The sequence below is a fragment of the Labeo rohita genome, chromosome 23 (assembly GCF_022985175.1).
Source record: "Labeo rohita strain BAU-BD-2019 chromosome 23, IGBB_LRoh.1.0, whole genome shotgun sequence".
Taxonomy (NCBI): Eukaryota; Metazoa; Chordata; class Actinopteri; order Cypriniformes; family Cyprinidae; genus Labeo; species Labeo rohita.
Window position 1 is genome coordinate 24,822,407 of NC_066891.1, and position 16,252 is coordinate 24,838,658.

General features: G+C 37.2%; 1 protein-coding gene across 5 annotated transcripts in view; it reads right to left on the reverse strand.

The window, feature by feature from the left end:
• The window catches only part of cacnb3a (calcium channel, voltage-dependent, beta 3a), a 47,321-nt gene that overhangs the window by 19,395 nt on the left and 11,674 nt on the right, over positions 1 to 16,252 (reverse strand). Inside the window, exon 1 of one of the 5 annotated variants that reach the window (XM_051096307.1) lies at positions 4,602 to 4,661. The exons of the other annotated variants lie outside the window; for them this stretch is intronic. Within the exon in view, the coding sequence (XP_050952264.1) occupies positions 4,602 to 4,646 (45 nt within the window). The 5' untranslated portion in view covers positions 4,647 to 4,661. Of the gene's footprint in view, positions 1 to 4,601; positions 4,662 to 16,252 lie in introns of those variants that run through there. 5 annotated transcript variants of the gene reach the window in all.

Here is a 16,252-nt window from a genome sequence, read left to right on the forward strand (position 1 = left end):
AATATCTTAATTCTGAAGTCTTCTGAAGAGGAACAAAGGTCTTACAGGTTTGGAATGACATGACGGTGAGTAATTAATGACAGAATTTTCATTTACAGGTGAACTATGCCTTTAAGAAAACCAAACTATCAGTATCGATATTGGCAGATATCATTCTGAATAATTGGTATCGGCTAAGAAAAAAATCAGTAGGTGCGTACTATTCTGATGACGAAATTTGCATCACACGCACTGTATAAGACCACTTGTCTACACTTAAAAAATGTATAGTTTGGCCTTTAGGCATGTAGATTTGATCAAGACAATCTGCTGAAGTTCAAACGTCAGAATGGGGAACAAAGGCGATTTAAGTACCTCTAAATGTGACAGGGTTGTTTGCGCTAGACAGGCTGGTCTAAGTATTTCAGAAACTGCTAATCTACTGGGATTTTCACACCTAACCATCTCTAGGGTTTACAGAGGATGGTTCAAAAAATATCTAGGGAGCGTCAGTTTTGTGTGTGGAAACAGTAACCCAAATAACCACAACTGAGGCTTCCAGAAGAGCACCTCAGAATGTACATGTCGAACCTTAAAGCAGATGGGCTCAGAAGACAACGAGTGCCAACCGGAAACTGAGGCTACAGTTGACCTATAGGTAAACCCCTCCCCTCGAACACAGATGAGCCTATTACAGTTGAGTATCAGTTGCACAGGGAACGGAACTCGGACATCTTTAGGTTTCCGTGCCATAGTGCAACATTTGAAGGTCCGAAGCTATCATCGGTTTGATGGTGTTATGCTACAAAAATGGAAAAATGATGTGCCTGGGGTATTTGTAACTCTGATTTCACGTGTCCTGAGATGATAGGGAATGGAATTTATTTTGTTCCATTTCCTAAACCCAACCAAAACAGACCAAAATGTCCCTTGGCATTCAACCCCAAACCCAATAAAGACGAAAATGTTCATTTTCTGGTTGTCATACACTCATCAAGTTACCATTTTCATCTGCTCAAGCGGAACGGTAATGTCATCTTGTCATCCAGGTATCTCTGGCTAAAACTTTAACTAACGTTAAAGTTAACAAGTTTAAGCTAATGTACAAACCTAAATTGCAAACTGTTTTCACAGGGTCAAAAACACATAAACAAACGTCTACATTTTAGTGTCTCTCCATATTAAATGGTTAAATGTAAATTAATTTAATCTAATTTTACTAATTTTACACTAATTTTAATTTTACACTGTGGTACATAAACAGTGTTAATCCGGGATATTTCATTGAGATTGTGATCTGTATTTTTACATATTTATTTTAATATTTTTTTCCACGGCATATTTAAGTCCCATTTGCATGATGGTCCTTCTGTGTTTAAAATGTAACATAAACACACTGACAGCTGCCATTGTAAGACAGTTAGCAACTATGTTTGTTTCTCTGAGTGAGCGACAGGCTTATCGATAGGTCAATTCACACAGGATCACCAAAACCGGACAACAGAAGTTTGGGAGTCGGAGCCAGTAGCCTTGTAGGCAGCGTACCGATATATAGCACCGTTTGTGGACCTTTCTGAATCCCATCTCTTCCTGTCTAAATTACTGTCCTGTCCTAATGAAGGCAAAAAAAACTAAAAAAACGGAAGATTGGAAAAAGGTTGTCTGGTCTGATAAGTCTTGATTTCTGTTGCAACATTCGGATGGTAGGATCAGAATTTGGCATGAACAACATGAAAGCGTTGATCCATTCTGCCTTGTATCAACAGTTAAGGCTGCTGTTGGTGTAATTGTGTGGGGATACTTTCCTAGCACATTTTGGGCCCCTTAGCATCATTTAAACACCACAGCCTACCTGAATATTGTTGCTGACCATGTTCATTCCTTGAACACAGTGTACCAATCTTGTGATCTTGTGATCTCAAACTGGTTTACTAAACATGACAGTGAGTTCACTAAACTCAAATGGCTTCTACAGTCAGTCCCAGTGCCCGGACACGTGACCTGGGGGGGCTTGGATGATTCTCGGGGGGGCTAATGCGGAGGGGTGAATAAAATACGTTGTCAGATTTTTATTGAAAGGTTTATTATTACTATTATTGCTGCTTTCCTTACACACCAGTGCATTAACAAACTCACAAACGTCAGTGTGTATTTAACAAATGTCTTTTTTTTTCTAGTAATTATTTTTAAATGTCTGAAACATTATTTTTATGTGGTTGAAAACACTGAATTGTTGTGATATGGGCTAAAAGCACAGAGCGCATCTATTTGGTTCAGTGCCAGACAAGGCGTAAAAGCACGTTGGAATTTAGCAGTTAAAGTTTAAATACACTGGTGACTGTCTGCATCGAATGGTTAAAATGGATCAGTTTTAGGGGGTTGGAGTGGGTCAAATAGAATCTGAGGTGGCACAAATCAGATCGGAAAGGGGTACCCCTCGGTTGAAATTGCATTCGGTTTAGCTTTTCACGTTTAATATCGTATTCCAGAGGTGAAGGGGTCAGTCCTTCAGATCATTGCAGGGGGGGCTTCAGGACGTCATGGGGGGGCTAAGCCCCCCCTTGACGCCAGGCCTGTCTACAGCCACCAGATCCCAATCCAATAGAGCACCTTTGGGATGTGGTGGAATGAGAGATTCATTTCATGGATGTGCAGCCAACAAATTGCACATATAATTTGACGAGCGTTTGAAATTAAAAAGTATTTAAATTGTATTTTTTTTAATGAAAATAACCAGTCGTTTCGCTAGATAAGACCCTTCTTCCTCGGCTGGGATCACATACAACCGCATTTTGATCATTTAAGCCCAATTAAACTGCATTTTGGAAGTTCAAAATCGGGGCACCATATCAGTCCATTATATGGAGAAAAATCCTGAAATGTTTTCCTCAAAAAACATAATTTCTTTACAACTGAAGAAAGAAAGACATGAACATTTTGGATGACAAGGGGGTGAGTACATTATATGTCAATCTTAGTTTTGGAAATTGACCTCTCCTTTAAGTGTAAATCTACTGTATTGAAATGTATATTTAAACACTGTGTGGTTTACAGCATTACATAGTAAAATTGGATGAGTATTTGTGTTTTAGTGTGAGAAAATGTGAATGTTCATAAAACTCTTGTTGCAGTATATCCTCATTTAAAGATCTGTAAAAAGCATAAAACGCTGTTCTTTTTTCTGTACAACGACTGGGACAACACTATAGCTAAAAAGCTTATGGTCAGTGAGTCATCAAATGCTTTTCCAATGGTCTGTACAGTCCTAATAGGCACAGCCAGCTTCAAACAATTCAAAGAAATGTATAACTAACAGATTCCACAAGGCTAAAAACGGAGCAGGTACACTACAAATGTTGGTAATTCATTAACACAACAGTGATCTGTGGCATAGTGATCGTAACACCCTCAGATTTCATCTGTACGGCCTCTAAGGTGACAGATTACTACAGCATTAGAGCGGTGAGCCCGAGGCAGTCATGTAACGATCAGAACAACGATTTGTCTATAATAAATGAAACAAAAAAACACTGAAATATGCCAATAACAGCAGAACTTGCTTTTGAAAAGCGATGCCAACAACTTCCATAACCATGATGATAACGACGTGAAATCCAGCTCTAAAATCCAAGCATCCCGACCAACACCCTCACAAAACTTAATTCCTATTAATCATACAAAACAATAAAAACAGTCTCTCAGACATTAAAATTCACTGTTAACAAATTCTCAACCAGGTAAATTCCACTTACCTTCTTCAGGAGAATGGTTAGTGGTTTGTTTGTAACGCTATCTCATTCTCTCTGAGCTCAAGAGTGACCCCAATACCCTCAAAGCATAGTCCTTTGGTTAGTGGCCTTTTACTTGTCCACTTTTTCCTAGTCCATGAGTGATCAAACGGTGCTCAATGGCAGTCAAAAACAACACAGAGATCCAGCACCCAAAACAGAGCAGTCATGACTGCCCTCAGAACCTCACAGCGGGGAGGGAGAAGACGAGAGAGAGAGAGAGAGAGAGAGAGAGAGAGAGAGTGGAACTCAGGAGACAAATGAAAATGCAAGCGGGTGGTACAAGCTGTTAGAAGAAGGAAAAATGGAGGGAGGGATGAAAATGTGCACCTCAGGACTAGCCAAGCTGCAGCGAGCAGAATGCTTTGGGGGGAAAATGACTGAATCTCACTGTGGACGAGAATAAGGAAGCTTAAGAAAACACTGTACTAGCATCAACACCACCAACAACTTTTTCAGCTGTGTCCGCATCTATACTGAAAACTTGTGTCAGTATTTCCTCTTTCCACCATAACATCGGATTCCTATTTTGCACAAGTTGATATGATTCTTTAGGTTCTTAATGAAAAGTCTATAATATACTTTGGTTAAAAATTCTCAATGGTTGTGTAAAACAACACCCTTTTTACCTTGTCAAAATCAGCTCTGCAAAAATCATCCCATTCTGACGGATTGTTCGTTTAAATGCAAATAAGCTCTGCTTGCCCTGCCCCTCTCTTCTCTCTGTGGAGTGACGAGCTGCTTTTAGAGATTGTTTACTTTAGCTGTGTAACTTGCTAACTAACACGTTATTAGGAAAGACTGCAGAGATTCATAAAATAAACTTATACTCACTTCTGCTGTAGATGAAGCTGGATCACGAATGACCTGCGCGAACATAGACGGATATATGTAGATCGGGAGGTTGCATTCTCTTCACAAACAAATGTAATCCACTGCATCTTCAGTGGCTCAGATGTCGGGAGTAAATGACGACCACTATGTTCATTATTACATCCAGCAACACAACACCTCAGTCGCTCAATCTGAGATATTCTTGTCTAATTTACATCCCTGCTCCGGCATCGAAACAAGGAGGGCGGACTGTTACAACTGGTCTGAGGTAAGACGTTCATGTCAATCAACTATCGTGGGAGCGGCCTCTGTTTGTGTGACGCCACAACGACAGGCATCTGAGAATGACTCGATTTGAAAAAGGGGATATTATTTTTACAGATTAATTAAAAACCACTGCATGGATTTTTATCATTATAGGGTAGATTTGTACATACACTGCCAACACACATTAATGTTCAAACAACATGAAAAAGTGACCTTTGCATGACCCCTTTAAAAGAGGACCATTTATAACAAAAATGTAAAATGAATATAATATTACAGATTATAATATAATACCTGCACTCCAAAAAATGCTGGGTTAGAAACAACCAAGTGCTTTTCCAAACCCAGCAATTCGGTTGTTTTGACCCAGCGGTTGTGTTATATATGTTGTGTTATATACATTATATGGTCAATGCATTTGTAATATTGAGCATTTGGCTCCTTTGTGCAAAAGGACAGACGTTCTTGCATCCATTGATGACATTAATGTAGGGCTGTTATGATTCCTTGATTCAATTCGAGTACTCGATTTAAAAAAATGCTTGATTTGTATGCGAATGATATGGAGTAACAATTTGATGATTTCATGTTAAATTAGTAAATAAAAGATTGCTCTGATCTGTCATATAATCCGTTAGAGCTTAAACGGATCACAGGTGATCCATGATAGTACGAACCAGGTCCAGACCTCACCGTTCGGCATGTGATTTGCAGATTAATTTGACAATTTACACGTTCAAGCTATTTAAAACCACAAGAAGAAGAAATGAAACAAAACTCAATTCGTTACTTACGCTCTGTTCTTGCACACACCCAAAGCGCGCACAACCATAGAGACGTGTTTCAGACAGCGCGGCATACCGAGTTGATTCCTCTTTCATGTCTCCCCGCATTTAAGATACATACGCATGGGGGGGATATCACACAAGAAACGTGAAAACTTTGCGCATTAGTTATGCCAGTGAATGTCTTAACTTCAGTCAATTCACTATACAGAAAGCGAAAGTTAAAAAAAACTGACGAAGACAAGAGACTCTGAATCTGCTTCAACATATGCTGAAAACACTGTGTAATGAATATATGCATGCATATTTAAAATAAAAAAGAAAACGTGCACTATGCACTGGACTATTTTAACAATGTTCTTACTACCTTTCTGGGTCTTGAACGTGTCAGTTGTGTTGTTGTCTACGCAGGGTTAGAAAGCTCTCGGATTTTATCAAAGATATCTTAATTTGTGTCCTGAAGATGACTGAAGGTCTTATGTGTTTGGAACGACATGAGGGTGACTAATTAACGACACAATTTTCATTTTTGGGTCAACTATCCCTTTAATCTGCTCCATAACGCATGCTAGTGAAAATCAGTGCCATATACCCAGCGTTCTACCATTTTGTTTGAACAATACCACATTGATGAGGGATGAGGTAAAGCACACACACACTCACACCCTTATCGACTATATTCACGACAGCTGACGGAAGAAGAAAAAGGCGAGAAAGTGCAGACATTAGCATATTTAACTCTCTCCAGCTCTGAACAGAAGGCTTGTTTTTGCAGATTCAGCTCTTTCATTGTGAGCGCCGTGTCATCGCGTACTGTCTCTGCGTAGCATTCTTCCACAATAGTAATTAATCTTCCTCATAACAAATACATAATTGAGCATTTCAAGAACCACTGTACTATTCTCTGTCTTATTGATGAAGGATATTGATTTGATGGAGATATATTGGCACACGAAAACAATACAAAGAAAATATGTCATGTGTTTGTACATTTCAATTTGTAATGTGTATTCAGTTCTGAGATTAAGATTTCAGCACACTGCTTTGTGGTTGCTGGGGAGTTCTGAGTGATTTTTTTAGCACATTGCTAAGTGTTTGCCAAGGTGTTAAGAGTGATTTATGTGGTTGCTAGGGTGTTTTAGGTTGTTGCTAGGTTTTTGCTTACTGGGCCGTTTCTCTTGATATCACTTAATGTTAGACCTAAATAGACCAAGGCTATTTGTTTGGCTATTTTATCATGCAAATAAAGAATGACTTGGATGCTAAGGGTAACTCAGTGTTAAGGGTTCGTTCTAAAAATAAAGAACAATAATTCTTTGCTATATAGACTAAGGGTGGGCGATATATCGGAAGACGTGATTAACCGGAAGAAATTTGTCAATCGGTAGAAATTTTGGACTGTCGTCTCTTGTTGTCTTCTGTTGTCCGGTTTGTATTGAATAAAGGTATGATCTGAATAAACCAAATCCTTCCTGTCTACTGATATTTGTCATGACATTGGCTTAAAACACTACAATGCTCATGACAACAAGAATTTTCAACTTTAGGTAAAATGTAACACTCATCACTGTAATTTTTTAGTCAGCTAACCAGTCACAGCGGAGGAGGGGTGGGACTAATATCACACCGACCAACCGCCACACCCTGCTTGCGTTACATCTAAACAACAATGAAAAAGTTAATATTGCTTATCTGCGAATATTCATGTCTTCACCAAAGAAAAAAGTTTTCAGCAGAGTGCATGGCATTTTTAGCTGGCTAAAAACTAGGGCTGCCCTCGACTAAAGATTTTTCTGGTCTACTAGCAGTCGTTCATTTTAAGCTTTAGTTGACTATTAGTCACTCGTTTATGAACAAACCATATAAATCATAATAATGAGCCTTTAAAGGGGTCATCGGATGCAAAGCTCACTTTTACATGTTGTTTGAATATAGATGTGGGTTGGCAGTGTGTGTACACAACCACCCTATAATGATAAAAATCCATCTAGTGATATTTTTTTAATCTTTATAAGTAATATCCCCTTTTTCAAATCAGGCCATTCTCAGCTTCTTGTTGGTGTGACCAAGGCCGCTCCCAAGATAGTTGATTAACACAGCCATCTTACCTTAAAGGGGTCATCGGATGCCCATTTTCCACAAGTTGATATGATTCTTTAGGGTCTTAATGAAAAGTCTATAATATACTTTGATTAAAAATTCTCAATGGTAGTGTTAAACAAGACCCTTTTTACCTTGCCAAAATCAGCTCTGCAAAAATCATCTCATTCTGGTCGAGGCTGCTTTAAATGCAAATAAACTCTGCTCGCCCCGCCCCTCTCTTCTCTCTGTGGAGTGACGAGCCTGTTTACTTTAGCCGCGTTTAGCCGCTAAACTTGCTAACTAGCACATTATTATGAAAGGCGATCGCAAAGATTTACAAAAAAACTCTTATACTCACTTCTGCTGTAAGTGAAGCTGGATCATGAATGATTCGCGTGAACATAGACGCATTTATGTAGATCGGGAGGTGCATTCCCTTCACAAACAAATGTAATCCACTGCATCTTTAATGGCTCAGATGTCGGGAGTAAACAATGACCACTATGTTCATTATTACATCCAGCAACACAACACCTCAATTGCGCAATCTGAGATATTCTTGTCTAACTTACATCCCTGCTTCAGCATCGAAACAGTGGTCGGACTGTTACAGCTGATCTGAGGTAAGACGCTCATGTCAATCAACTATCGTGGGAGCGGCCTCTGTTGGTGTGACGCCCCAACGACAGGCATCTGAGAATGGCTCGATTTAAAAAAGGGAATATTATTGTTACAGATTAATTAAAAACCACTGCATGGATTTTTATCATTATAGGGTACATTTGTACATACACTGCCAACACACATTAATGTTCAAACAACATGTAAAAGTGAACTCAGCATCCAATGACCCATTAAACTCGCCCTAAATGAGCTGAGAACAGTCCGACCGCCATTGTCATCATTTACTCACGACACCTGAGCCGCTGAAGACGCAGAGGATTAACGCTACTTTAGTTTTTGAAGGAAATACGCTGATTGATCTTCATAAATGCGTCTATGTTCACAAAAATAATTCGTGATCTACCTTCACCTACAGCAGAAGTGAATATAAAGGGGTTTTATGCATCTTTGCAAATCACCTTTCTTAATAATGTGCTAGTTAACAAGTTTCACGGCTAAATGTGGCTAAAGTAAACATTACGGCTCGTCACATCACAGAAGAGAGGGGCGGGGTGAGTAAAGCTCATTAGCATTTAAAGGAACATGCAACTGAACGCTCGCTCTAAAAAGGGCTGATTTTGACAAGGTAAAAAGTTTTTTTTTACACTACCACTGAGAAATTTTAACCAAACCCCTTGACCCCTTTAATTGCCTACATAATAAACGCTCAAGCACACGCAAAAAATCTTGATATATCAATTCTAAATGTATCAGGGAAAAAGAGCAAGGAGACTGCATTAATGTTTTAATAATTTATTGATAAACTAGCACTTTCTTTGTTTTCAGCTTTAGAGATGAAGTCGGTGACACAGACTCCTCATCTCCACAGTAGTCAAAGAAGACATTTCACTCTCTATAGATATATTTTTCATGTCTGTAAGGCAAGTGTACACGGAGTTTTGTGCTCAAGTTCACAGAGACGGCAGAAAGCGCATCCTATTTGCTTTAAAAGTGCAACTTTCATTGTTATTCTGAGTGCACACAAACAAACATAGAGTCTTTACAGATTCAAAAGATGTATTACTTTGATCTGTATGACCAAAAATGACGGAATATTTTAAGTGCAAGCGTGCGCACTGGCGCCTCAATCTGTAATGCAGTGAGCACGCTACTATTCCGCTTCCACACTTCGCACAGACACTTCAATAGCGCATATTTTTCTAGGTTAAAATTAGATTGAGTGGCCATATAAATTTGCTACTATATACATCTTTCAGATGAAAAGCCATATTTGAGGTCAACTAATGATAGGTGATCGTTTGAATTGTGTGATTTCGCCGCTTCTTGTGGATTTTTACTTTTTTTTCTGCAACTAAGTGACTTGTAAAATTTTGGTCGACCAAGCCTCTTCCCGTCGACTTACAGTTAGTCAACTATTAACAGGCAGCCCTACTAAAAACACTTTGGTGGACACACGACCATAACGTCTATAACTTCTCATTTTTGAATCATCGTCATACTCGTCTGCTACCATTATGACATCACCATTGTTTTGGAAAAGAACAGAACTTGATTTGCTCTGCAAAAAAAAGCCCACACCCTCTTTTTCCTCCCGTGTCCAAAGCCCCAACTCAGCTGCGTGCAGATGTTTACCCCTCACCCCCTTTCTTAGCGAGCCTCTGATGGCAGATGAAGTTGGTTCACACCCACTCCTGCTTTCACTGCAACACCAAATATAGCACATAATCCCTCCCCCCCACCCCGCGGCTTCTCCTTTCCCCTTACAGCACATAGATCATCTCGCTCTCCGTGCGTAATCTTCATAGATTCACTGCATCATGGATATCATTTATCCATCAGACACCTTCATATTTTAACATCAAGATACGCCCGAGGTTATCAAACAACAGCACCTCGTTGTGAGGCGGCCGGGAATAATAAGACATAGACATGGCATAACACTGTAAAGATAAGCAAATGCCTCCGTGCGTAAAAACCACATTGCCGTGGGTGGAATGATGAAGGTGGTCGCTGAAATCGATGTTGTTGAAGAAAAAACAGAGGAGAGAATGAATGGAAGCTCTGGGCTGATGGGAGACGTTCTTCTGGTTGGTGAGGCTATGGCGATGCTTCCTCCTATATTTGAAACTCAGCCCTGATTCTGTCAGCTCCAAATAACAGCCTCAAACAAAGCGAGCGGTACACATGGGAGGGAGGAGAGGAAGACACAGGGAAAAAGAGAGAGAGACAGGTATGGGAAGAGAGAGAAAGACCAACGTGAACAAAAGTCCCATGAAAAAAGGACGAGTCTCTTGAGACGCTCCCATACAACCCAAACAACAACTGTAACTCAAATACAAATTAAGCTGAGCAATATTTTCCATCTAAATGTCTCACTTGGTTTGTCTGTTTAAATAGGTTTAAACAAAACACTTCCCTGCATATAGTTAGATTTATACCTGAAACATAAAAAAAAACATTCAAGAGATTCATACCAAGAATGATAACTATAAAGATAACTATAGCATCCATAATGGATGATATTATAAGCACATTCCACAGTTTTGTTGACTGATGCTTTAAAGGCATGAGCTCTTTGAAGTCGGTGGATTGTGACTGGCTGTCAGTGTTTTTAAAATTCATCTACTGGAAAATCATTTGAACTTCACTATTCTCATAAAATTTGAAATATTATTAAAACCTTGTAGTTATTGCCCATTGTCCCTAAAGGGACAGTTCACCCAAAAATGAAAATTCTGCCATTAATTACTCACCCTCATGTTGTTTCAAACTCGTAAGACCTTTGTTCATCTTTAAAACACACATTAAGATATTTTTGATGAAATCCGAGAGTCTAGTAAATTTGGTTAAACTAGTGCACGTATGTTGCATGATTCAGTCTATTAAAATGCATTTAGAATGATCACATAATTCAAGATATGGGGGCAGAAAATGTATATATTTATATCATTTCATATAGTAATCAATATCACACGAAGAGTGCTGTTTTTTTCTCCAAAAGTTAGCATGATTACAAATGTGATATTGATTTTATACAACAGTTCAACAAACAAGAACTTAATATTAAGAGACTACGTTTTAGTCTCAGTAATTCCTGTTTTTGCTCTATTTCACCAACAAAAATAATTTAGAACACAGCCACAGCACTGTATAGACTAATTCAGAGTGGACGTCACAGTTACGTCACTTGGCAGCTGGGAGGTAAATGGGTAAAATCCATGGAATAAGAGAAACATTTTTTTTGTGCTTTTTGATGTCAAAATCGGAATGTAAATAATTTTTATAGAATATGATCATCAAATATGCCATTTGAAGCTAAACACAGATGTTTAAACGGACAGACTATAGATGAAAACTGCTATGATTACTCTACTTTTAAAGCATAAATTTGATTTAAACAATAGGTCTACATAATATTCATATATGCCGTTCATAGGGAACGGATTGTATTAGCCAGTATCAGTATTTCATTGTATTACAGCATGAAATATTTTTTAAACCTATTACTATTAACATTTTTACATAACATTTATTTTTCTCACAATTATGACTTTTTTTCTGGCAAATGCAAGTTTATATCTCCTAACTTTATAACTTTATTTAACTCAAAAATAGTGAGTTTGTCAATTCTGAAGGAAAAAAGCCAGAAGTGTGGGATATAAACGATGATTGTTTTACCTTATCAGAATTGTGAGATATAATCTCGGAATTGCGAGAATAAAGTCAGAATTTTGAAATATAAAATCCAATTTACCTTTTTTATTCTTTTATTCCATGGCTCCATAGACTGCCACTTGAAAACTGTCATTTTCTGTCACCAGATATGCTCTGCCCACAAATAGCGTCATCCCTGTTTCGGGTCTGTAAGACTATACCACTATCTAACATCAATTTCACTGAATAACAGTGCTTATCACTGAGTGACAAGCTCTTGTAATATGACATCTAATCAATATAATCTATAATCTTTTTAAATCTAACTATTTTGTACCGTATCCGTGTAATTCTCTAGCTGTAAAGGCTATCTCTCCTGTGTTTTCTTCAACCATGATGTGCACATCCCGAATGTTTAGAAACCTATAATTGGTCTATTGCGTTTTACAGTGTGTAAATACATCTAAACGCCACTTCAGATGCAGCTTCTGAGTTTCCTCTGAATTTAGTTAATACTGATTTCATTTGCTTGGTAACAGCCCAAATGTAAGAATTTGACTCAAAAGATGATACACACTTTTAGAAAAAGAAATGGCTTTATTAAGTAAATAATCTCCATAAAAGTATAAAAATCAATTCAAACTTATTGGAAAAGATTAATTTATATCACTGCTGTGAACTGACCACACAGAATATGAAAAATATCAAAAAATTCAGAAGTCAGCTGTCCATGGTAGTCCTTAAGATATCAGCACATAACACAGTCCACAAAATATGGTCTATCATTATCAATAAAATCCCATGAAATATCAAGATATCTTTTTTTTTTGTTTGCATTTTTTAATTGCATACCCCTAGTTGAACTACTGATGTCAAATGGACTATTTTAACAACATCCTTACTACATAATATATTTTTTGGTTCTTAAGGAAATGTATCATGTTGACAACGGATTAATATACTGATTATGAAAATTATTTTTGCACTATTTTCCAATTGAGGACATCCCTCGATGTCCCTAAAGAGATGTTTTATTTTATTTAGCCCTCTTCTGGGAATAAATTTGTCCCCAAACTATGACTAAATAAACTCACACACACACACACACCATCTGTAGGCAGCTCTGCAGTGGAGATGTAACATAACAGGCCAAGTGAGAGCAAATGATCTTGGTAACATCACCTCAGCTCACTGCAGCAACCATCACACATACATTTTGATGTTTGCTAGGCAAATTCGTAGCTTCATAAAATGAATATTGAACCACTGATGTGACATGGACTATTTTAATGATGTCCTTACTGTCTTTCTAGACCTTGAATGTGACAGCTGTGTTGCTGTCTATGCAGGGTCAGAAAGCTTGGATTTCATCAAAAATATCTTAATTTGTGTTTGGAAGATGAACAAAGGTCATACGGATTTGGAAAGACTAGTTTATCTAACCACAAAACAAGATGTAATCGATGTCTCTTATGCCTAGCACAACAATATATACTGTATTTGTGGAATATGCCAAAAAAAAAAAGCCAAAGGACTATTGAGTTATTGGGGACTGCATACACTGCCAGAAACAATACATGGAAACAGAAATACATGGGACAAACTCTTGGTTTACTGAGAGGAGCAGGAGGCAGACACAGGAATGAAGCATCCCATACATCTCCACATCAGCCCTTCCTGTGTTTATGGGCTGTGCGTGGCGCAAGCGGGAAAAGTGCTCCTGCTAAGTGATCCTTAATGATGTTACGGCCGTTTGTGAACTGTCAGAGCGGCCATTTCCCATCCATTATTAATGCGATGGATTTCAACACCGCTCTCGGTGCTACACACCCTAATATCTCAGCCTTCCTTCTCATTTCACTCTGAGAAAACACCACCATCATCAGTATTTTGTTTCAATAGTGAGGAATTGTGTGAGTGTGTTTGTGTTCAGGAGATGCTGTAAGTCTTTTTGTCTGTCAGATATAACGATGGTTCTTCTGCCTAAATTTAGCCTATTCCCGTCTGATTATTAGTCAGCAGAACTACAGCTGGACAGACACAGGCTTAGTCAAAACTTTACACTAACCAGGCTTTGGATTTGGAGAGAAAACAAAACTTGCAGGATAGTTAGCAGGTAACTTTAAAAATAAGTAAATAAATACATTTCTACACAATCAAAGATATTCAAATTATATTATTTTACTGATATACCAAGGTTATTATAGTTAACTAAAAATAAACTATAAAAAACATTACCATTACTTGAAAAAAACTGAAATAAAATATAAAAAGCATGTTAGTTAACAAGTCAACGTATCTCATTTTCATTTAGTTTCACTTAATGTACTAAAATAACTAAAACCAACATAAAAATGAATTAAAGCTATACAGACATAAAAATATAAATATAAACAAAAAAAAAACATAAAAATTACAAAACACACAATAACATGCTAGAACTTTAACTAAAATTTGCATAAAAGCAGAAAATATAAAAGTAAAAAATATTAACAAAAATTATTATACTTTATAATTATGTCATACTTTAACTTCCAAACATTTAAAGACACTCTGGATAGTTTCACCAAAAACAAATAGTCAAATAATTGTATAAAAATACAGTGAAGTAATATAATATATGATCAAAAATGAATACAAATCACACTTTGGTGGCTGATGAGCAATGTTTACGGCAGTTTCTAAATTCAGCTACAGGACCTTCTTATGCCCTAGATGAAGGATCATAAAAAAAAAACTTTTGCTCTCCTAAGAAATATGAATATGTACTGACCTAGTCAAACTGGAAACAACAAGAACATCCTGTTCATAAAACATAAAGTCTTTAATATGGCAACTGCATGTTCCTTTGATATATGTACACGTAAATTAAAATGACAGCAAGCACAATTAAAAAAGAACACTGATCAATATTATTCATAATAATATCCATAAAACACCTTTTGCATTATTAAACACAGTGAATAGCCAGACCATAATTAATAGTTCTTATTCATAAACCAAATAACAGATCAACTGATTTGATGACCCAACAAGAGTAAAACAGTGGGTGAGAAAGCAAAGCAAAGAAAAGGATTTACCTTGACTAATGTATGTTGGAGGTGTTGTCTATAAATTCATTTTCCATCAGCAGTTCTCACGCATGTGCTGCTCTGCCGTATGTTCAGACTCACTCTAAATATCTGTTTCTCTGACCTTCATCGCCATCTAACATCACAGATCCCGCCCTCTTTTTATGCTAATGACATCACAAAATCAACCTGCTCTCTCGTGTGTTTGTGTCTAGTCTAGTAGACTACATCCATCCATTCCGCATCAAGCCAATGGTCAATCAGCAAATAAAAAACTTAAAATATTGCAGATATTAACTTTTTTTCAAAAGATTATAAAAATATATATATACAGTACTGTGCAAAAGTCTTAGGCCACTAGTATTTTCACCAGCTAAAAAATGGTTTAAAGTAAATTATTTCTATCTTTTGCTGTAGTGTGTCAGTAAAAAATATTGGTTTACATTTCCAAACATTCTGTTTGCCATTAATTGTAATAATCTAGTGAGATTTTTGTTTGCACAAGGAGTCTGACAACAGCCAGTGCTCCACACAGAGATCTGATCTCACCATCATCCAGTCTGTCTCTGGAATGACATGAAGACACAGAAAAACTGAGACAGACTAAATCCAGAAGAACTGTTTCAACATCTTCAAGATGTTTCAAGTAACCTACCTGTAAAGCTACCTGAAAAACTATGCACAAGTGCACATAGGGCAAAAGCTACTTTAAACGCAAAGGATGGTCACATCAAATGCTTATTTATTTTAGTTAATAGAAGTTCTTTGATAAAGAAAATCTATTTATGATATTGTTTTTGACAGCATCCTCATTTTATGTGCCTAACTGCCTAAAAATGTTAACAGTACTATAGCTTTGTAGGTGTAGGTCTCTTAAAGCATCTTGGAGATGTTGCCACAGTTCTTCTGGATTTAGTCTGTCTCCGTTTTTTCTGTTTCTTAAAACAGACTGGATTGAATGATGGAGAGATCACATCTCTGTTTGAACAGCCTGTGCTCCACACAAAAATCTCACTGGATTATTACGATTAATGGCAAAATTAATGTTTAGAAATGTAAACTGATATTTCCTGATATTGTTTTTTTTGACAATTAAGTGGTTAATCTGGTTATAATATTTATTTTTATCATTTAATTCAATTGGCCAGAAATAGAAATATATAAAGAC